The sequence below is a fragment of the Nematolebias whitei genome, chromosome 14 (assembly GCF_014905685.2).
Source record: "Nematolebias whitei isolate Nwh7 chromosome 14, NemWhi1, whole genome shotgun sequence".
Lineage (NCBI taxonomy): Eukaryota > Metazoa > Chordata > Actinopteri > Cyprinodontiformes > Rivulidae > Nematolebias > Nematolebias whitei.
In genome coordinates, this window is record NC_056511.1 from 17066355 (window position 1) to 17090682 (window position 24328).

General features: G+C 38.7%; 3 protein-coding genes across 3 annotated transcripts; 2 read left to right on the forward strand and 1 right to left on the reverse strand.

Annotated features, from left to right (window-relative positions):
* Positions 1–6180: 6180 nt before the first annotated feature.
* Positions 6181–7760, reverse strand: cldn3d (claudin 3d). Its single transcript, XM_037687928.1, has one exon. It carries the CDS (start codon positions 7497–7499, stop codon positions 6828–6830), a length of 672 nt encoding a protein of 223 aa, XP_037543856.1. The 5' UTR covers positions 7500–7760; the 3' UTR covers positions 6181–6827.
* Positions 7761–21376: 13616 nt separating this feature from the next.
* LOC119420520 (claudin-like protein ZF-A89) lies at positions 21377–22448 on the forward strand. Its single transcript, XM_037687929.1, has one exon. The coding sequence runs from the start codon at positions 21533–21535 to the stop codon at positions 22175–22177; it is 645 nt and encodes a 214-aa protein (XP_037543857.1). The 5' UTR covers positions 21377–21532; the 3' UTR covers positions 22178–22448.
* Positions 22449–23448: 1000 nt separating this feature from the next.
* Positions 23449–24084, forward strand: LOC119419982 (claudin-4). The gene has a single exon (XM_037687350.1). The coding sequence runs from the start codon at positions 23449–23451 to the stop codon at positions 24082–24084; it is 636 nt and encodes a 211-aa protein (XP_037543278.1).
* The last annotated feature ends 244 nt before the right edge of the window (positions 24085–24328 follow it).

Below are 24328 nucleotides of genomic sequence, written 5' to 3' on the forward strand. Positions count from 1 at the left end.
TATATGAGTGTCCCGTATATGGTGTTTCTATATATATATATAAACTAAATCTATAATTTAATGCAGAAAACAGGCTGCAGATGTAGTGTCTTAAAAGCAGATTACAATTAAATGCAAGGATGTAAAATGTACGCTGAAGCTTTAGGGCCACACTAAGAGAAAAAACCCCATTACGAATGAGAATAAAGTCGTGTTACGAGACTAAAGTCGTACAAAAATAAAGTCGTAATATTACGAGAATAAATTTGTAGTATTACAAGAATTAAGTCAAAATAATATGATAATAAAGTCATAGTACTATTGGTACTGGTAGTACTAGGAGAATAAAGTAGAAATAATACAAGAATAAAGTCTTAATATTATGAGAATAAACTCGTAATATAACCAGAACTCCAACACAAAGAGCAATCTTACTACTGCAGTAAAAGGACCGTATTACGAGTTTATTCTCGTAATTTTATGACTTTTTTCCTCGTAATGTAATGTTTTTTTCTTAGCGTGGACCTAATGCTCCGTTGTAAAAACGAAACCCACACGAGTCTAATTATTTTATTATTACTCTGCCTTAAGCAAAGTCCGATCTTTTTATATGAATAAAAAATGTGTCCCTAAATGGCAATCAGTCAGTTTTTGGGTCATATACATAATCTCACACTGCAAAACGTCTTTACATTGGCAGAGTGGAGCTAAAGTTATCTGTCAGAGCTTTATACGTCGACACAAAAACAAACTCCACAGCTGAAGAACATAAAGGCTGTTTGTTGTCTCATCATGAGCCTCTTTTGTGTTTGTGTAACAACATGAACTAAAGTTTGTTTTCTGTCATCATGGCCTTTAGACCTGTACTACAGTCGGCATTAAACTGCTAATTAAGAGAAATTTTAATTGTGAAATAAATGTCAGTAAACTGATATAATGAAAAAATTATTTTAAATAATTAAATAGGTTTAAATGGTTAATTCACCTACATTAAAAATATGTTTTCAAGCACTTTCAGACAGTTTTGCTGCACAGTAATGTACCTGTCTGGATTGTTTTTCTACTTTACACTTACTTTTTACAAGTTTTACTTGGTCATGTGGAGATTTGAAATATAAATACAAAGTATCCTGATGCATGCTCAATAATTCAGGTAAAAATCTGGTCCTCTGGACATTTTGAATGTCCAGAGGACCAGATTGAACTTTTTTGGATAAATACAAAGTGTATTATGTGAATACTAATGCAATATTTAGACTACAACGGTAAGACGGTAAGACTTTACTGATCCTCAGAAGACATTTTATACGTTTATCAGCAACATAAACCTATAAAACTTTGAAACATCAAATCATAAGTCCTCACTGCCACATTACAAAAATATAAGTGCAATGCTTTAATGCTAGCTGAAATGGGCAAAGCACAAGCTAAAAGCATCGCAAAACAAGCTAAAAGCTAAATGCAGCAGAAAAGTAGAACAAAAACATAGAACGGTAGCTAACAGCAACAGAACATTAGGAGCTAAAAGGAGAATAACAGCAGTTAAAAATAGGAGAAAAAAAAACCTAAGTACACTAGAAACATTTATGGGACAGGGCCCTGATGATGATTCAACAGCAGCCTGCAGAAGACAATTTAATCTGACAAATTTTAGTTTTCAAAGTTTACTTATAACAAAAATGAACATAACTATAAACAAATGAACAAAAGAATGTTAGCAAGGTGTATTACACAACAAATATACAAAAAAATAAACATAATAACCACAGTCAGTGACTGATATTGTATTTCAGTGCAGGTGGCAGCTCATCCTGCACTCCACACCACTAGAGGCACTGTTCTACAGGAGACGTCTTTTTCAACCGATTGTTAGATTATTTAAAGATAAAGGCACATTATAAGCTATAATATTCACTGTTTATAGTCATGTGCAGAAGGAGATATATCTGAAACACTTTAAAATGAAAACTGGGTGTGTACAATAATTTTCCTCAAAATACGATAATTTTAAGTCTCTGGTACGATACATCCATATTTCCCATCTGGCAACCCTGCTGTGGGGAGCGTGCAGCCACACTGCTCCTCCCCCCCTCATGTGCTTTGATGCAGGACTGTCATGTCACTCAAGGTATGGGTAATTCAGGCCCTGCAAGAAAGCAAATTGACGGAGGAGTGACATGTTGTTGGAAAACGAAACAGCAGCAAGTATTAAAGTATAGACTATTTACCTATAAAGCTTTTGTATAATCTGTGCTGGGCTTTATTGTCCCCCCAAGATAATAGATGGATTAATAATTTGTGTATTTCTTTCATCAAAGGCTGGCCCCAGCAAAACATTCTCAGAAAAATTTTAGCCTCTGTGCAATTTCTGCTAGTGACTCCTGGCTGACGTAGGGAATAGGCGTCAGTAAAATCACTTCCAAGAAAACTCAACACTCAAGAAACATTTCTGTTTGTCCAAATAATTTGTTTTTACTGTTGTGGATGATTCTGTGATGAACGATTCTTATGTTTGTATAAAGCAAATTAAAACTTCAAATGAAATCAAAGCAGATAATTGATCTTTTTAGTGGCTGACTGATATAAAAAAAATGTTTTATAAGGTGTTAAGTTGCCTTTATGCCTATTCAAACATATACATTTTGTGTGTGTTACTTATTATTGCCATAAAAGCAAGGGTGGAATGATATAGAAATGATTATTTTAATGCTTTTTATGTCAATCTATACCTATATTACACTTATTTAAACACACTTATACTCACTTTTGATGCAGCTTATCTGCTTATTCAGTCATTCCTGTGCTGCAGATGTGTTTTGGAGTAATTAAAGTTCTCTGGGGATGCTCTAACCAGAAGATTGGGCCCAATCTTCAGGTTACAGTGACCCAGGTTTTGAAGGACATGTTTTATGAAACCATCGCTCTGTTGCACAGACTGCTTTGATGAGGGAAAAACAGATTTAATTAAATCTGTTCTCCTGGCAACCATCAAAACTTGCTTTGATCTGCTCTCACGCGATCCGGTCAGGGAAGCCTTTATAAGAAATGTGACGGACAACAGAGAGTTGGAAGTCCGGTGTGGATCAGCACGCGCTGATGCCATGCGCCATTTTGATGTGATTCTTCTTTACCTGGGTCGAAAACGACTTCCCGGCCAGTGTCACGGTGAGAAGTTCTTTCATATCAATTTGTGTGTTAAGAGTGTACATGTTTTTTGCTTGGCTGTTTTCTGTGGCAGGTTAATAAATGACACTTATTACTCCTAGCAGTGACAGCCTCCTCTGTGTTTTATTTTTCCTTCTGGTCTGAATATCTGTGCCGACCGTTTCACGAGCCCTTTTGATAAAGAATTTCATAATACACTGACTGAAAAGATCTGAGTCAAACTCCGGTGTTTTGTAAAGGATAGAGAAGTGAACCAGCGATCTGAAGTCAGAGAGTCAGAGTTTCTTTATTGTCATACACACCACATGTAGTGCATATGGTGGAACGAGATTATTTACTCTGGGTCCCAGTTACATCGAACAATAAAATATACTTTGTAAAAGAAAAACAGCAATGAGATCTAAGATATGAACTAAGAAAAATATCAACTAAATATACACTAAGCACTAATAGCATAAAAACAATGTGCCAAACAGCATCATGAACATGAGTCTGTGTGAGCAGATGAGCACGAATTAACACATCAACATGAAACAGATCAGCAGCAACATGAAACAGATCAGCAGCAACATGAAACAGATCAGCAGCAACATGATGAGATTTTTCACAGTGATTATTCTGGTTAGAGATTCATGAGTCTAACAGCCTCAGGGTAGAAGCTGTTCCTCAGTCTAGTGGTTCTACACTTAATGCTCCTTAACTTCCTTCCTGAGGGGGGCGGGGCAAAAAGTGTGTGTGCTGGGTGAGTGGAGTCCTTCATGATGCAGGTGGCCCTCTTCCTGCATCTGGAGGTGTAGATGTCTGTGATGGTGGGGAGGCTGACTCCAACAGACTTCTGTGCAGCCTTCACCACTCTCTACAAAGCTTTTTCCTAGTGATTACTGATTTTATTGGATTTTCTCTTTTGTAAACCTATCGATGAAAGACATTAGTAATTTCATAATCTTGTACTGGTGTCATCTTAACTATGTCTGACTATCAGTTACTGATACCAAATCATTGCCTGGCTATTATTTTGTTCACTGATGTAGTGAAGCATCATACTAAGTACTTCTTGAGGAACAAATCATTACTTAATCACTACCTGACCATTACTTACTGGTTTGTTCCTGTGGTAACAAACCAGTAGTCCCCTAATAAGGCATGGCTGTGTTTCCCTGTTTACGTACTTGTTAAATACCCATTAGCTCCTGATTTGTTCATCTTTGGTTTCCTTAGTAACTACTTATTAGTTCTTGGGTAGCTCCTCTTTATTTACAAGGTAACTAACCAGTAGTTCCCTAATTAAGTTTGGTTGTGTGTTCCCCAGTAAGTACTGGTTAAGTAACCACTAACTCCTGATTTGTTCTCTTGGTGTTCCCTAGCAGTTAATCCAATTTTGTGTACCTTATACTAAATTGTTACCAATTCATCTATAAATCCCAGAGGACTCGACTTACATAACAGACATGTGACTACAAGCACTAAGACATATATTAAACAGTTAGTTACAAGGTATTTATAGATTATATTTCTATTTAAAATAATGAAAAAAAAAAGCTTTATGTGGTTTTTCATAAAAAGGCTATTTTGATTTTTATTTAAATAGAATTAAATGTGTTTAAATGGTGGTGGAATCAAACGGTTTTAATGCACTGATACTGTATTAAATCTGTGGACATTCGTTTAACTTTAAGTCTCAAACATTTACCTAATTTGTAATGCCAAGATTCAACTTGTCTGCTGGATTCCTTAGAAAGAGAACTTTACTAATTGGCTTTTATGTATGTGAATGTTTCTGTAAAGTGCCCTGAGACAACTTTGTTGTGATTTGGCGCTATATAAATAAACTGAATTGAATTGAATTAATGTCCCATGAGTGACAGAATGTTGTTCAGTGTTAATGAAAGGGACATAAATCATGTCCATTTATCTGTCCTGTTGCAGTAACAGCTGAAATCATCTGACTATTCAAAATAGGAAATAGTTCATTGGAATGTGAACAGAAATAATCTAAAAAGTTAAGTCTGGTCCTCTGTACATTAAACAAACAAACAAACAAAAAACACGCACACACAAAAATGCACACACAAAAAAAATCCCACCCAAAAATTGTTGAAACTTTTGTTTTTCATCCAAAAGACTTCTTCAGTCTGACTGAAGAAGTCTTTTGGATGAAAGACGAAACATTTCTACATTTTTTTGTGTGTGTGTGTGATTTTGTGTGTTGTTTTGTTTTTTGAATGTCCAGAGGACCAAGCTTAACTTTTTTAGATTTTTCTACCTGGATTATTGAGCATGCATCAGGATGAACAGAAATAACTTTTTCAACACATTAAATTCCATTAGCTCGTCATTGAAGCCTCACACACACTTTTTTAATCAGGTTGTTAATAAAAGGAACATATGTTGAAGCTTCATTAACTTGTTTTTCATGCTGTACCCTTATCCCCAAATTATTTTTCTGTTTTCCAGAGTAGAATTTGTGCAACATAGTAAAAGTTCACGGCAAAGGGGGTTTACTTATTATTTTTTAGATAATCAAAGTGTGTTCTAATTCTAAAAGATGTTGATGCTCTAAAAGCAACAGGCTAATATTGATACTTCTATTGCTCATGGGTATTTATTGTTTTTCAAAGCTACATATAGATTAACCTTTTATCATAAATGTAATATCTTATACATTTTCATGTTCTCCCTGAACATGTGTGTGATTTTTTTTTTCTTCCAAGTCTCCAGATTGTCTCTCGTTGTCCAAGAACATTGCTGTTAGGTTAAACTGTGTGAGTGTGTGTCCCTGTGTCAGCACAGTGATGGACAGGAGACCTGTCCAAGGTGTGCCCCGCCTCTTGCCTTTTTTTGTAGACTGAACAGAACGAAACTGATTCAAAACTTGTGAGAGCGAGAACTGTTGAACTTTTTCAAACCAAAACGCCTCTTGGTAGCACATTTCACATTTGAAATCTTCATTAATTTATTATAAAAGTGGCACAAATCATCACGAGAAGATCTAAAAACAAAACACTTGCAGTCATATATGTATCACACACATTCAATTGAACTTTCAGTAGATTTGCCAATTTTAATACAAACAGTATACAATGAAACAAAATACACGAGACGTGTATACTTCAAAAAAATCTGAACACAACACCATCAAAAGTAAAATCGTAAATGAAATCCCTCACATACGTATCACTCTAAACAAATATTAATTTTACACAGCTTCCCTCTTTGTTTTATGGCACATTCTGCTATTTTGGCTTTGCCTTCCGAGCCTGAAGTGAACTCCGTCCAGCTAAAGGCTGGGATCTGTTACTAAGTTGTTGGGATGCAAATCTTTGCTGAGCTTTGACAACGAACCACATTCATTTGCTTTGTTTATTTTTTTTAACTTTATGACATTTTTTTTCTAAGTTTCTGTGCCGACTTTACAACAACGTGTAAAGAAATTCATCAACCAACTGTGAAAATCTTCCCATCGGTGTTAAAAACACGTACAGTACACGCATGTCTGATCCTAGACTTCTACAAAACACACAGAAATGTTGCTCCATCTCGTGAGCATCTTACTTTTGTTTTGTGTTTTAAATGTTCACCTCCGTATAAATTTCATGACAATGTACAGATGATCAGGATACAGGTATTAAAGGACACATAATAAAAGTTATGATTCTTCCTAATCTGTCTTTAGTCCTTTTCCCTCACACGTAGTCTTTTCTGTTGTAGGAGCTTTGAGCCGTGGACCTCGGAGCAGCTGAGTATCCCATTCGACTCTGAGGGTTTACGCTGTACCTCAAGGTTTTCTCTTCCTGCGGAGGGCAACTGCAGCAGAGAATGGCCCCACCAACCAAAAGCAAACCTGCGGCGGCCCATCCCAGATACAGCGCAGCGCCAATCTCCATCTTCTGCCCAGAGGGGACGACTGGACTGTAGAACTCCATGATGATGGTGTGTGCTGACCAGGAAACGGGTACAATCTGTGCCAGAGCTGCTGCAATGAACCCTGCACCAGACGAGATCATCACCTTGGCTTTGACTCCCTCTTCTTCGATGCAGTTAGTGCACTTGGCTCCTGTCATGGAAATGAGGAGCGCCACCGCTCCCACGACAATGGCGACGACAGTGAGTGCCCTGGCGGCCTGCAGGTCTTGAGGAAGAGCCAACATGGAGTCATAGACTTTACACTGCATCTGCCCTGTGCTCTGAAACACACAGCTCATCCAAAGACCTTCCCAGTACACCTGAGCTGTGACAATGTTGGCGCCAATGAAGGCTGAAACCCTCCACATCGGCAGGGCACAGCTGACGATACTCAGCATCCAACCCAGCACCGCCAGACTAATGCCGGCCAGCTCAAGTCCAAACGAGCCCATTCTGTAGCTTCTGTCTGTTCCACCTCAGAAAGCAAGTTTTTCTTTCTTCCAGTCCTCCTTTGTTCTTTCAGCTTTTAATTTTTACCCAATACCAGCACACCTTCTTTGTCCTTCAAACTACGCTTTGCTGACTCCTCGCTCCAACAGGTGAGTCTTCTTTTGGAAATTGAACCACTTTGCCAGTTAATGAATTGAAAAAAGCTCCCTCTACAAACGCAACGCGTGTGTGCCAGCTCAAACGTTTTCCAAGGAACTGCTGCTTTCAGTGCGTCCATAAACTTTTGTATCATTTTGTCACCAAGAGCACTGACCCTCCTACAGTAGATGGCTTCACCTGTCAGAGCAAGCCAATCAGGTGCCTTCTGAGCACTGACTTCTTTTATAACCTGGGTGTTGGTGGTGTTTTTTAGTGCATTTTTCAAATGAATGTCTTTAAGGATTGACCTTTTGCCCATGGTAGCTCTGGGCGTGCTGGTTTTATTGCAGGCAGTAGGTAATGATTGGCCAAGGCAGACCTTGTTAGGTGGCTGACAGATCCTCACATGCAACCATTTGAGATGCACAAACAAGCTTCACAAAGGATGTGTGTGCAAGAAGTGTTTGTGTTGGGGCACTGAGTGTGACTGGGTTTAAAGAAGGAATGGGGCGATAAAGAAAAAAAACATCTTATTTTAAATGTGAGCGCTCTTGTTTTCAATTGTTTTTATTTTAAATTTTTTGTTTAGTTTATTGTCATGACTAAAACCTGATGCTCCAATTTTAAGTGATGAGATGTGTGCAATCTCCACTGGGTCACACAGCAAATCTCTAGTTAATGACAAACTAAAAATGACTAAGAATATACTTTATAGATATTTAACTGTGGCCCCTTGTACTTTTGCAATATCTTTAGCTTCTAAATGAAGCAGGCAATATTTTTGTTTTGAAGAGTTTGTAAAATTTAAGTTTATGGAGACTTCGAACCAATAAAAGACTACACAGAGCTCTTTTAGGTGTTCTCTTCTTTGGGGTTGCCACAGCAAACAAACTTGATCCAAAGGTAAGGCAATAGTTTTAGGCTGGATGTCCTCCCCATCACAACCTGGTCTTGAACCTGTAGCTTTAGGATTACAAACCTGGACACTGACCTCTGAGCTATAGCAACCTCCAACAAATGAAAACATAAAAACTAAAAAACACGAAAATCACAAATCTTCTCCCATATCTCTAGGGGAGAATAATAAAAACAGCTACATTGATAAACATACTTTCAGGTTTGATTCAATACCAAAATAAAGTTCATTTTCAAAATAATATAAATAAAATCTATCAATGTTTTGTCCAGTATTATAAACTTTGATTGGGACTTTAATCTTTTTTCCCTTTTCAGTTAAAGTAGAACATTACAATTTACTGACACCTCTGATAAGGCTTAATTTATGGCGTCTTGTTTATCTCGGTTTAGACATATTTGAATCCCTATCTTGTCCTGAATCACCGAATTAATAAAAACATTCATATATACAGAAACATTTGGCAATTTACCATATCTCTTCTCTTGATGTATTTGTGGTGTCAATCTAGAATTCTCCAGATCTCTCCGGTCTTAGTTAAAGTGGTATTTTAGATAACTACTCATCTCCTTCATTTTCTGATAACATTGCCTTTAATATATAAATTTTTATAGCCTTGAAGATGAGGGTCTCTGAAATGGGATTATATCAGCATAGCAATGAAACAAAAGACCATGTTTCCTCAGGTAAGACCCCAAGGGGAGAGGACACAGTGAAAACAGAAGAGGTCCAAGAATAGAGCCTTGTGGGACCCAGTAGTGATAGAATCAGAATCAGTTTATTATTGCCATGTCAATGAACGAGGTTCACAAACTAGGAATTTGCTTCGACATAAAGGTGTGAATAGTAATGTGTAAAATAAAGTAAAAATGAAAACATAACATAAAACATGTGTACACCCATAAAGTAAAAATGAAAAACATAACATAAAACATGTGTAGACCCATAAAGTAAAAATGAAAAACATAACATAAAACATGTGTACACCCATAAATAAAGTAAAAATGAAAAACATAACATAAAACATGTGTACACCCATACAATAGAAAACAATAAAAAAAAAAGCTTAGAAAACAGTACAGATGGAGTATTCAATTATAATACAGATGTAATGTGACCAAAGCAGAAATTATGAGGTAACATGAGTGTTCAGGAGTCCAACAGCAGAGGGGAAGAAACTGTTCTTATGGCGGGAGGTTCTGGTCCGAATGGACCGAAGTCTCCTGCCTGAGGGGAGTGGTTCAAACAGTCCGTGTGCAGGGTGAGCAGGGTCAGCTGTGATCCGACCTGCTCGCCTCACAGTCCTGGAGACGTACAGGTTGTGGAGGGATGGAAGGCTGCAGCCGATCACCTTCTCAGCTGAGCGCACAACGCGCTGCAGTCTGAGTCTGTCCCTGGCAGTGGCCCCGGCGTACCACACCGTGATGGAGGAGCTGAGGATGGACTCGATGATGGCCGTGTAGAACTGCACCATCAGCTTGGCCGGCAGCTTGGCCTTCTTCAGCTGTCGCAGGAAGTACAGTCTCTGCTGGGCCTTCTTGATGAGGGAGCTGATGGTCGGCTCCCACTTGAGGTCCTGGGTGATGGTGGTGCCGAGGAACCGATAAGAGTTCGCAGTGGTGATGGAGGTATCATTACAGGTGAGGGGGGGCAGAGGAGCTGTGGCTTTCCTGAAATCCACAATCATCTCCACTGTCTTCCGGGCATTGAGTTCCAGGTTGTTGATAGTCTCATTAAAATTATGGACAAAGTTATTAAGCAAACAAAAACCTTTATTTTGTTTTTTCCAAAAACCTGGCTAAAGCAACAGGATCCTGTTATTAATGAGTAAGTCGCTCTCTAATATATTTTCTAAATTCCTCGAAGCACAAACTGACAAGGGGTGGCTGCAATAAATTAATAGGGTTTCCTTATCAGCTGAACACTCATTATTAGGTCATGTTATTCAACCTGGGAAACTGAACTCAACCTGGTTTGAGCTGTATTGTGCATCTAACTCTCAAAATTTCTCATCCTAGATCTACTGAATCCTTCTGGCATCATAATTTATTAGTTTTACATGTCTTTGGCAGACTGACTGCATGTTTTGGTTCCCAGCAACACCAAGCAAATAGTCAATATATAGAAGTGTTAAGAAGCAATATGAAGAAAAAAATAACCACAAGAAATTATAAAAATGTCCTAAAGGAAACATTGTGTCTTGACTAAATTATATTTCTCTACTATTCAAGCAGGCAAAAAATATAAACTGCACAGTTAGATTTAAATTGAGGCTAGATTATTTATTTCCTTCCAGAAAACACTGATCATTTCCTTCAAGTGCTTTTATTTTATCACAGTTGCTAGTTTGACTCATTTCTAGCAGCTATATTGGAATAATAACAAAGCATGAAAATGTGTACACTATGCTAGATAAGTGTGTCAGACTGTGGTTGAACTAAAAGTCCCTTCACCAATCATGAGCTTAACTCTTGAGACATCCACTATTATGGATATAGTTTGCCACATTCCTAAAGTCAGATATCAAACAAGAAAAAAATGTAGTTGGAAATTTTCAAGGTTGTTCATGACATTTAAAATTACAAGGTAGTTGCACCTGATTTGAATCATGTTTGACGGAGTAAAACCCAAGATGCAGACAAAACTCAACAGGAGATCGAAGGTAAAATAAGAAAACTGATTAATTTACAAAATCAATATGTTGATGTGGCAGTAAAGGTATGTACAAAAGGAAAACTCTGGGAAACAGGAGGGAGCAAATGAAGAGTGCATAATGCATGGACAAGAAAATGACAACAGGACACAGAAATATAAAGGTAACACTAATAAACATAAAGACAAACACCTGGAGAAGAAATGAACAGGTGGGGCAAGAGCAAACAGCAAAACACAGGGGACACAGAAACACAAGTAATCTGAACACAAGAATCACAGAAAATCTCAAATAAAGTACAAAATCCTCACAGTTTATCACATACTTAACTATTATTTTGACTATTTTGCAGTACTGAAGATATGAAACTATCAATATAGTCAACAATTTGTGAACAAACTGTTTACTGACCTGAGAAAATGGGTCATTTCCTCAGAAAGGATGAACAATTCTATATAAATTAAACCTACATTTGCAATCGGACAGAGCATAATTATTTTTGTTTCATTCAGGACATTTAAATACACATTATTATTAAAGCAGACATGTCCAGTAGTTTATGAGGGTTTATTGTGATTTTGACTTTCAGCTATTTTATGATTCAGTGCATGAAATGATTAAAGATAATGTTGATTTATCTAAATTAAATATCAACTCAAAGTAAATGTTTGATTTTATAGGAAAGATTTGTTCTTGCTTCTGCATTTGTACACTCAAACCGATCATTTTATTAATTATTTAATTTGTAACAAACAGAATAAATCTGATATTTTGGCTCTCGACTCGGTTGCGATCTTATTCAGTCCAATTCAATTACTGAGTTCTGTTCTACTCATTAAACTCAAGAGACAACATGTTCTTCACAACAAAGGGAAAAATAAAGTATAAGATTTTTTATTTTGGCTAAATTAAAGCCATGTTGTTATTATTATTCATAGGAGCAGATATTTAATCCTAGTCCTCTCGTCTCGTCTCTTTTTCTACTGACGGTGAACTCACCCGGGCGAGTTTCGCTGCACGGCGTTATCTCTCCCGAGAGCTGATAATTGAGTTTCAGTTAGCAGAAGGATTATCCATCCCTTTGTTTACTTTTGTGCCTCGAATGTTTCCTGATTGAGCTCCATCCCATCTTCTGCTGCAGTAAAAGACACACAAAACAAATCTACCATGCTCAAAGTGATGTGAGGAATGGTATTTTAGATTCAAAATTTGAAAACCAGTCTTATCTGTTTGGATAAATGCCAAGATAAATTCAGGTTGTGACTAAACTGGGTCTGAAATAACGGCCATCTCATGATCACAGTGACCTAAATACAGACTGAAAGGTGGCCATAAACATATTACTGCTAAAGGAAGTGCTGAAGCAGTGATGAGAAGAGCACAGAACACGTTGATCATGTTACCATACTTGTCGCCGTACACGTCACACTGCTGTATAAGTCGTATCGGTCCAAAGATGTATAATAAAGTGGGAAAAAAAACATAAATACATTGCTTCGCTGTATAAGTTGCATCTATTATGCGTCACCGCTGACAACCTGGAAACGTGGGCAGGTGTTGTGCCAAAAATCGATTGGCTGCCAAATGGTGGCCGCAGGAGCATGCACAGGAGGACTTTAACAAGAATGTAACAAGAGTAACACTTAAAAACAATTATTTGTTTGCTTGACATCATAGCAAAGGTGTGTCTCAGTTGAACTTTTACTTAATAAATTCACTTTAATGGTCAAATCAGCTGCATTTCGCCTGGGCGGCGTGACGAAATGCAGCTGTTTTGACGTTTGCTCCAAGAGTTCTAGCAAGACTGGTGGCTCTGTATGGCAAGCAAAGTGTCTCATTAAAAGCCACTTTTACATATTAATGAGACATTTGGCTTGCCATATACCTTAACCACCCTCTAGTGGCTAAAAATGGTAATGTGTTCAATATTTTCCATGTCAGAATGAATGAAATCATCAGATCTCAGCCAAAAATTGGGTTATAAATAGGGGGGGGGGGGGGGGGGGCATAAATAAGTCCCGTCACTGAATAAGTTGCAGGGCATGCTAATTTATGCAAAAATGTGCAAATTATACCGTGAAAAATATGGTATGTTCTTGGCTGATGTAAGAAGGTCAAGTTAGAGGTGAAAGATTCCAATCGTGCTGAGATACAGTTTTTACTGCAGCTCTTGTTACGGGCAGAACCACAAAGATTGATAAAAGTTTGTACAATGGATTTTAGAACTTAGTTGGCAAAAGTATAAAGCAGCTTTTCTTGGTGGCTACAATCATCAAAACATTTGTTTTTAAAAAATGTTCATTTTAGGTTTTGCCAGCTTGCTTCAGTTTACGCAGCACAATAAAATTTGTTTATAGTCTGAGAAGTCCGGCACTAACTATTGGTCTGCTTGGGGCTGTACGTATAACCAAAGTTTAAATTGTTGCTTCAAATTAAGAGCAACTTCTACTTAAATGCAAACATATTGTTCATGTGACCACAAGTTCATGTCCTGCATGCAAGCAAGCCACAAATCAAGCAGAATGTGTCTGAAAGAAACATTTTCATAGGAATTAAAATAGTTAAAATATCAGGTAAGTCCATCTGTCCATCCATTATCTTTTACTCGCTTCTTCCTCTTGGGTCGAGGAGTCACTGGTGCTCATATACAACCATCACTGTGCGAGGGGGGACAGCCTGGACAGGTCTCCAGTCCATCACAGGTACATTTCGAGACAAACGAAACAAACACCCACTCTCTTACTCTCACCTAGGGACAATTTAGAGTTACAAATTAACCTAACATGCATGTTTTTATTTTAGACTATGGGAGGAAACTGGAGTACCTGAGGAAAACCCACACATGCACGGAGAGAACGAGCAAACGCCTCCCAGAAAGGTCCACGGCTGAGATTTGATCTGGGGAACTTCCCATTGAGTAAACAGCTCTTCAAACTGAGCCACCGTGTGTCAGGTAAAAATTAAATTTGTCAAACTGGAACTGTTCTGTTAAAGGAAATCATAATATTACTTATTAGCTTTTTTTTTTAACCCATTTTTTTCACCTATCACTTTCTAGATTCTAGATAAAATTGCTTATTTATTATTAGCTTCACCTCTGCTGCAGTAGTATGTCATTAGGTTAGGGGCTAGTTTAAGACACAAGAATGTGACAACGTAACTTAAAGGAACTTTTCTCAACTAAACTGAGAAAGGTTTGAGTCGTGTTCGAGTCACCTGCAACAAAACTGATACTATTATGCAAGAAAATGTGTGGCGTGACTTATTTGACCGTGTTCAACATTCCTGCAACATGAGAACAAATCCCTGTGACTCGCGTGAAGAAAATAAGAGTCAGAGTTTCTTTATTCTCATTCACCACATGTGGTACATATGGTGGAACGAGATTGTGTACTCAGGGTCCCAGTTACATCCCACAATAAAATGTAAAAGAAAAACTGTAATAAAATCTAAGATATGAAGTAAGAAAAACATCAACTAAATATACACTGAGCACTAGTAGCATAAAAACAATAAAAACAATACGCCGAATAGCAGCACGAACAAGAGTCTGTGTGAGTAGATGAGCACGCATGGACATGAAACAGATCATCAGCAACATGAAACAGATCAGCGACAACAGGATGTGATTTTTTCACAGTGATTATAGAGATTCATGAGTCTAACAGCCTCAGGGTAGAAGCTGTTCCTCAATCTAGTGCATACAGGTATGTGTCAAACTCAAAGCCCGGGGGCCAAATGGGGCCCTCGTTGACATCTTATCTGGCCCCCAAGCTGATATGTGAAATGTAAAATACTTCTATCTCTTTATTTTTTTCAGTAATCTTTGATTATAATTTTGAAGGCACAACAGAGAACATAAAATGACACCAATCGAACTCTTGATAAGAAATCTGTAACCAAGAAAAAATGTTGGGTATCTGATTTTTTGTTAGTGTGGTTTTGAAAATTGGGCCTTAGTTTGAAAAAAGGCTTTAATTTAGGCCCCTTTTGTGAGCGAGTTTGACGCCTCTGGTCTAGTGGTTCTACAATTAATGCTCCTCGACCTCCTTCCTGAGGGCAGTGGGGCAAAAAGTGTGTGTGCTGGGTGAGTGGGGTCCTTCATGATGCAGGTGGACCTCTTGCTGAATCTAGAGGTGTAGATGTCTGTGATGGTGGGGAGACTGACTCCAACAGACTTCTGTGCAGCCTTCACCACTCTCTGCAAAGCTTTTCTTTCTGCAGCTGTGCAGCCTCCATGCCACACGTTGATGCTGGAGCACAGGATGCTCTCCACTGCACACCTGTAGAAGGAGGTGAGGACTGAGCTTCCCAGACCAGCTCGTCTCAGCTGCCTGAGGAAGTAGAGTCTCTGATGGGCTTTCTTGATCAGGCTGGTGGTGTTGTTGCTCCAGCTGAGGTTGTCATTCAGATGCAAATAAGTAGCCTTGTTAAGGTTTTGAGACATTTTGAAAGTTTCCCACAAATGTTGTTCCCAATTTATCGGCATGAGTCGCAATCCAAAGTTATATGTTAGAAATGTACTTTTTAAATAACTAAATCATGTTTATCCATTGAACTGATGTTGTAACTCCATATGGTGGTGGGCAGTCTTTGTCCTTTTGTTTAATTTTACATGGTTTTAATGTCATAAAATTAATTAAGCAGATTATACAAACTAGACATTCATTAGATCTGTGCATGAGCTCAGCAGAAACCCTCCTGATTCAGTCTTGACAGTCTTTACCAAGATACGGATGTGTTGGGAAAATCTAACTGAAACTGTTATTGTCACACGGAGAACAACCTACACCCTTTAGTTAAACAATCTTAACAAAATACATCCATTTTCCAACACCCTGATGGACATGTTTTGTTTGGAATCCACTTGTTTCCATTACAAATTGCTTCTTTCTATGAAATGGGGGATTTTTCTCAAATGGTATTGAGGGTCAGTGGTGACTATGAACCACCGTTTGAGTTTAAGCACTTCAATGTGCTCTAAAAGAGGCAGGAGCTTCATTTAATGACTGCCATGTGGTTTATGAACAAAGCAGCATTTAAAGCTTTTAAAAAAAACAGAAAATGCTTCACTTTCACACTCGTCTCCCCCAAAATCCTAATTTACTTTATACAAGTAAAGCTTTCTGCAGCAACTGATTCTAATTAAAATAACTTCATACTAAACAGGACAAGTCTAAACCAACAGTATAAAGATTTTTAAAAATTATATGTTGCCTTTTTGTCCTCTGGGTCAAAACTGAAACTCTTCTGTAGATTTGGATCAAGAATGTACTCCACCAAATGCACACAGACACAGTAGGATTAAAGAAATGTTTTTAATGCGGGAGCTGGTGCCTCCCTTTGGTGAAAGCGTGGAAAAACAGAGTGAGCTGTTGCAAAAGTTTTGCAAAGCTGCAGACTTGTCAGATAAACTAAAGTACGGACCTTTGTTAAAGCTCCCTACCAGAATCTTATTCGCCATAAAGTTTATTAAGCTCTTTTCTTATTTGATCTTCAGTGGACAAAACAATCCTGTAGGTTCACACGTCCGTCACACAATCAGCTTTTAGTTTGATTCACAGAAGTCTCTGAACTTTGACCTCAGTCTTCAGTTCCGACATTCTTTTCACTCTTTTCAACTTTGTTCTCCATAAGTCTGACTTGCTCCTTTGAGAAATGTTCAGTTTTAGTTTGAGACTCAAGCTCTGCTTGTTGGCTGTTTCACAAACTTCCTATCTGTCCAACTTCAAAGTGTGCATGTAAAAAACTGTATTCTAATATTTATCAGCTTGCTTCACAAAAAAAAAAAAAAAACTTGATGCAGACTGTGTGTACACTGTTGTTTGAAGTGGCTGCAATTTGTTGACTAAATCCTCAGATTTTCAAAATTGAGTGATTATTTCTAAACATCATAGAGAAATGTATTTGAGAGGTATGAACTTTTCAGAAGCGGTTTTTAAATAAAAATCTAAAATTTTGGTAAAAAGCTTTTTCTTTTCTTGGTTAATGAACTGCAGGTCGTTCCATTCGACTTTGTCCTGTGCTTGATTACGCACACTGATGTGTAAATTTTTATCCTTTTTTCATCACTACTCCAATAGGCTGACAGACTTTTTTTTTGACTGTTTGTTCATGTTTTTTTTTTTATTAAATTTTTTTTTTGTTATGTTTGTGTTTGCCTTAGTTGTTTAACTCTGAGAAATAAAGTTTAAAAAAAAAAGCATTTTCTTAGCCACAAATCTAAAAGTGTTTTTGTTTCTATGAAGCCTATAATCTACTACATTCTAAAAATTAACAGTTTTGTGTGTGAGATAATTTTACTCTGGAATGATTGAGGTATCTTTTTTTCAAGTTATGCTTTATTCTTGAATGATTTTCAGCTCTTCTTGATGGACTACACTATTATACAAAGTGCAAATCCTGGTTGGTGAACGTGTTTTTAACGTTACATCTTTTACTTTCAGCTGCTCCCTTCTTCAGGGGTTGCCACCACGAACTAACTCACACAGAGTTCATGCTCAACCAGATCCAATAATGTTCAGGTCATCTGGACAGTTTCTTTTATGTAGAGACCTTTCGCCCTCTCGCCCTCAGGCTGTGGCTGCCTGCCTAGGAGGAGTTGACGGAGAAAGGACAGCCCCCAGAAGCCATCTTATCTCCAGCGAACTGGTTGGTCCACTTAAGGAGTTTACTGCTTGGTGGAGAAACAGTTTACTTGGAACTCTTCAGACTGATGAAGCCCTCCGGATAGAGGGCGAAATGTCTCTACATTTCAATTTTCTACAAAAAAGAAACGGTCCAGATGACCAGACTGGGCATTATTGGATAACTCACACAAAGACTTGGCAATTGTTTATATCCCAGTTGCCGTTCATGACACAATCACAGACCACCGAGCTACCACAGCCCTCTGTGTGGAGCAGAGAGCTAGTGTGCCCGGGGGAGCAGATGCAGATGGAGTGGGTTATGGGCCTTGATCGAGGGCGCAAAAAATGAGGGTGGAGGGCGGCAGGTGTGGGTGCTTCACCGTTCACACCTACATTTTGATGCTGTCTGTCCGGGGGATCGAACCAGTGACCTTCTAATCACAGGCTCGCCTTCCCTAACCTCTGTGCCATCACTCTCCAATGTTGATGTACATGATCAAAAAAAAACCAAAAAAAACATTTATGTTCAATGTGTATGCTCAGTTTGGGCCCTAAAGCATAAAACCAGTTTCTTATTATTTTAATTGACAATCACCACAAAAATTACATCCAAGCTAAATGAATGAATGATTGAATGAACTTTATTAAATAAGGGACAATGTACAAATCAAACATAAATGTCACCATTTGATGCGCCGTACCAGATTATAGCAAAAGCTGACTCACATCTGCAGAAATGGTGTTATTCTGTCAATCAAGTGAACAAAAACAAAAAAAAAATCCGTCAGGAAATAAGAAAACTGTGTTAAGTTGTTGTTTTGGTTTAAAAAAGGCCTATTTTTATTTGATTTAACAAGATTAAATCAGGTGGACGGATTCTTAATTCTTAATCTTGTTAGATTTATCTACCTGGATTATACGTATGCATCAGGATATTTTTATTTTAGGTTTTATTAAGTTGGGATTCAATTGAATTAACATCTAATAAGATCATTATTTAAGACAGCTATAAAGTAAATGTTTTTTTGTTGTTTTACACGTGTTTTTGAATGTACTTTCGGCAAGCATTATTAGTTTAACCTCTTTACAAAGGAATAAAATAAAAATGACCTCACTCATTCCTTAATATTACTGAAGTGTAATAAAGTCTTTTACTGAGAATAAAAGTGTATTCCTTGAAGAAAGGCACATTGTCTGTTACTTTGCACGCCAAAGTTTCAATCAAAGATCTTACATAATCTGTTAGCACCCATAAGTGTTTGATACAAATGACTCACAGCTACTACCAAAGCAAATTTTAGCTCAACATCTGTAAAATGTATTAAGATGTAGCCATGTTGGTGTTTGCCAGGGTTGTTTAGCTGTGGTGGCCATCTTGAATCAAGGTGACTACAAATGTTAAGTAGTCTGGTTACTTCCTGATTGTTTCAATAAATCTCTTCTACGGTTCATGAGATATTTTGCCAACAGACAACAACACTCTCCACAGACTCGGCTTTCATTCAGTGGGCGATGAACAATTTATTTTATTTAACTAAAGGAGTCATACTGAGCAACATCCTCTCATCACGGTCACTGTATCAAGGACTCAACTTTTGTTGTGACTGTGCTAAAAATAGTGTCGAAAGTAAATTATTCACTAAGAGCAGGCGGTTAGGTCTGAGTGAAGTGTACAACCTGAGAAACTGGCTGAATTTTGACAGAATGAAATGGAAGATAATGTGTTAAATTTAACTTAGAACCAGGGGCGATTCTAGGATCTAACCCTTAAGGGGTGCTTAGCCCCCAGTACTGACAGCGCTCCCCATGGTGTGGTTTGTGAGAAGTGAAAAAGCTTACAGCACCTGTTATTCCCAGCTGGTCTCCCATCCAACCAGGCCTGACCCTGCTAAGCTTCTGAGATCAGATGAGATTGAATGAGTTCAGGGTGGTATGGCGGTAAACGAGGAGCTCAGTCACAAAAAGACTTTTAAATGATCATAGCAAACAAAGACTAAACTTATGCAACATATATCTGCATACAGAACACACAAAACAAAGCACAACTAGTTTGAAGCATTAGCCTTTAATCTAACCATTAAGTATACAATCTAATTATGACAGAAAATAGAGGATTTACCTGCAGTTGCCTTCATACAGATGTGGTACTTCCTGTTTATCACTGCTGTTCATGAAGTTGGCCGCAGGGTTTTATCCATATCATACATTTTTCCAGACTCTGTTTAGGTTTTGGAATTTGAATAAATTGTATTCCACCCTCTAAACATTCAGAGTAATGCTGTATGAATTACATGTTCCCCAATGACAATGTTTAACCATTTTTTTCTGATGATTTTTCATGAAATCCTTCTGAGCACAGTGTTTGTAATGCAAAACCACAATGATGTTGTTGGAGGAAAAGTGGGTGCACTTCGTACAGGTAAGACTCACTTTGGGACAGATTGAGGTCGCTGATTGGTCAGTTGCTGGCAAGCCTGCTGGATTGATTGACAGGTGGCATCGAGAATCCAACTAGTGCAAAAAAATAAATAAAAAATCATAGATTTTACTGACCCGTTTATAAGTGTCATCATTTATTCCATTTTTATTCCACATTTATTCATATTATTAGTGAATCTAAAGTTTGAGAACTGAATTTCCTTAAAAATCATAATGACGGTTTCTTTACTTTTCAGGGGGGCCGAGTCAAAATGTAGGGGTACTCAGCACCCCCTCAAAAGAGACTAAAATCACCCCTGCTTGGAACAAATCAACAGACATGAGCGTTTTTGTTAACACAAACTCAAACAGAAACTTAACACCAATGTAAAACTGCTCTGAAGTGTTGATGCTTTAAACTGTAACATTTCACAACTTTTTCTTGCTTTAAAATCGACTCAGTGTGAGTCACACTTGATGACTTAAATTATTTTAATTGCTTTAATTGAAATCAGAGAGCCTGTTGAAGACCTGATCTTAAGATTAGTGTGCCTTTAGTGTAACTTCTAGCAACAATGTGATGTAACTTCCTCTGAAGTTCATAGTTTCCAGATGTCTGTGTGACAACAACATCAACCTATTGTGAACTCATGGTTTCTGAAGGTGTAACACAGCATCCCCCGACACAGGACCATATTTGGTGACGGTGACACAAGGGATTTGTAATTTTAAACACACTGGGTCACCTCACCCATCTGTGAAGGACTCCACCCACCTGCTTATTCAGGTGAAACTGTGTGTGTGTGTGTGTGTGTGTGTGTATGTATGTGTGTGTGTGTGTGTAGGGAGGGTGGCAGTGATGAACAATACCACTCTTGTTTCATCAAATTTTAATATTTATACCATACTATGGTGGAACTTTGTGTTTGATTGTCAATATAAATAAAGTTTTTATATTTTCTTTGACAATCTAAAGAAGAAAGTCGTTGGGGTGATGTGTAAACAGGCTTGGGGAGGTATGGTGGGGGGAGGACCTGCACTGTTCTGATGAGGGTGTGTTGTTTTTCCTCCACTACTCCTCCTACTCCAGACATATGCACCTGCTTTCCTCCGTATCCTCCCCCACTCAGCAAACTCATCAGACTACCAGGAAACAGAAGAAGGCGCACAGTCGGAGTTGCTCCTGCAGAACAGCTACAACGCACAAAGAGGACTTTTGAGACTAAAAGGGCAAGAAATTTCACTTGAATTTCATCTCAAAGAACAAATCATCCGTTGACGATGGTGTCTGCTGGGTTTCAAATCCTGGGCACGGCCCTGGGGCTCATAGGCTGGATTGGCACCATTGTTGTTTGTGCCCTTCCCATGTGGAAGGTCACTGCTTTCATCGGCAGCAACATTGTGACCTCACAAACCATCTGGGAGGGTATTTGGATGAACTGTGTAGTCCAGAGCACCGGTCAGATGCAGTGTAAGGTCTACGACTCCATGCTGGCCCTCAGCACTGACCTCCAGGCCGCCCGGGCCCTCATCGTTGTTGCCATAGTGGTGGGCATCATGGCCATCCTGCTCGCCGTGGCTGGTGGCAACTGCACCAACTGTGTGGAGGACAAAACAACAAAGATGAAGGTGGGTGTTGCGGCTGGGGTTATGTTCATCATAGCCGGGGTCCTCTGCCTCGTACCCGTCTGCTGGACAGCTCAAACCATCATACGGGACTTTTATAACCCCATGTTGACCGACGCTCAGCGGAGAGAGCTGGGCGCTTCGCTTTACATCGGTTGGGGCGCGGCTGCTTTGATGCTGATCGGAGGAGGAATGCTCTGCTGCAACTGCCCACGTAAGGATGAAAATGGATACGCCGCAAAGTACACAGCTGCCAGATCCAACATCTCAGCACCATCCTCTGGAAAAGACTACGTCTGAAACAACGCGACACGTTAACTGGGACACATGAACTGGTGCTACTTGGTCACGCTGGTGAAAACTTACCCCCGATTTGATTGAAGCAAGAGAAGAACTGCACCTCAAAGAGAAATGTCATTGTCGTTAATTACAGTACTTCTATTTGTAGTTGTTGGCTTTTGTATGGATATTAGTGAACTTTCCTCATAGCATATTATCACTTTTAAAACTATTCAAATGCATAAATATGTATACTTACTTTCCAGTCAAGTGGATTTTTTTTAAAAGAATCATGTTTTTGAGATACATTGTGTCACAAATGCACTGTAAATAAACATGTTTTTGTTTACAACTCTGATCTCATCTGTTTTTAATTTCACATTGTTACCACACTGTTTCCATCCCTTTAAATGGCGTCAAAATAAAATAAAAAATCTTTCGCTGAACTTCGCTGAAGTTGTTTTTTGAACATTAGCTCATTTAGAACACATTTATTAATTTTTATCAGTCTGTTTCTGAACTGAGTTTTAAACACAACTTTAAAAATCCACTTTAAAAAAGTACCTCACAGCATTTTGAGAAGTATCCATTGTTCGACTTTCTGGTTGATCAGGTTTAGGTGGGGCTCGGAAACGAAAAAAAGTTGACTGCAAACTGCCGTTGTTCAAACTGTGAGCCTTCTGGCAAAGGAATTTGGGCTTTGTTTCCCCATTCAGTAGCACAGTAAAAATGAAACCCCTATTTCTTTTTTGTTTCAACTGTTGGTTCAGTTTTGTAAAAGTAATTTTTTTTTACTCAGAGTTGATTTCATTTAGACAGTTTCCTGTTAATACAACCAATGAACCATAAATACATGATCATCTCTGACTGTAAAAACACATGGATATCAGCAGTACCGCTCAACATTTAAACAGAAAGTGGATATGTTTTCTTGCACTTCTTATTACGGTGCAATCTGTGGAAAGTTGTGGCGTTTGTGTGTGTTCAAACACAGCTGGCACTTGAAGCCATTGTTCCCAACCTTTAAACGCTTCTTGAGGTAACAAGGCTTGCATGTGTGGGAACAACGACCAAGGGCTGTAGGTATCAGGTCTCAGATTTCCCCCTTTGTCTGGTAGAACATTAACTCCACCCTGAAGTCTGAACCACAAACTTTATTGTATAGGACCTCTACGCATCAGAGCAAACTGCAAGCAGGAGGTAAAACCGCTCAACCGGTGACGGCTTGAGCGTTTAATAATCCTCGAGACGTGAACATCGCAGTGAGATTCTCCTTTTTTTGTGGCTCCATCATGGCTTCTCAGGGTCTGCAGCTCTTGGGTCTCCTGCTGGCCTTCATCGGCTGGTTGGGCACCACTATCACCTGCGCTCTGCCCATGTGGAGAGTCACCGCGTTCGTCGGGGCAAACATCGTGACCGCGCAGTTAATCTGGGAGGGCCTTTGGATGAACTGCGTGGTTCAGAGCACGGGGCAGATGCAGTGCAAAATGTACGACTCTATGCTAGCTCTGCCTCAGGACCTCCAGGCTGCCAGAGCCATGGTGATCATCTCTGTAATGGTGGGGGTGTTCGGCATGCTCATGGCCACCGTTGGGGGGAAGTGCACTAACTGCATTGAGGATGAGGCAGCCAAAGCTAAAGCCTGCATTGTAGCCGGAGTGATTTTTATAATCGCCGCCTTGCTGATCCTCATTCCAGTGTCCTGGTCAGGTCACACTCTCATCATGGACTTTTACAACCCTCTGCTGATTTCAGCTCAAAGACGGGAGCTCGGAGCTTCTCTTTACATCGGCTGGGGCTCCGGTGGGCTGCTTCTGCTGGGAGGAGGCCTGCTCTGCAGTAACTGCCCCACCAAGGACAGCAGACCTTACATACCTGCCAAGTTCGTCCCGTCAAGAAGTACATATTCAAATGTGAACTATGTGTGAGTCCTTTGCTTTTAAATACAACTTTTTGGTTTTTGTTTAATCCACTAAGACTAACATTTTTAATTTTACAGTAGCTTTGGAAAAGAAACAAGATTTTTTTTCTGATCTTGTTTTCAAAAATGCTTATATTCTGTTTTTTTCATGTTCTAAAATATAAAAAAAAATATGAAATCCAAGCAAAGTCCCTTAATCCATTTCACTGTTGCAGAATGAACCTGAATCGTATGTTTTAATCGTTTATATT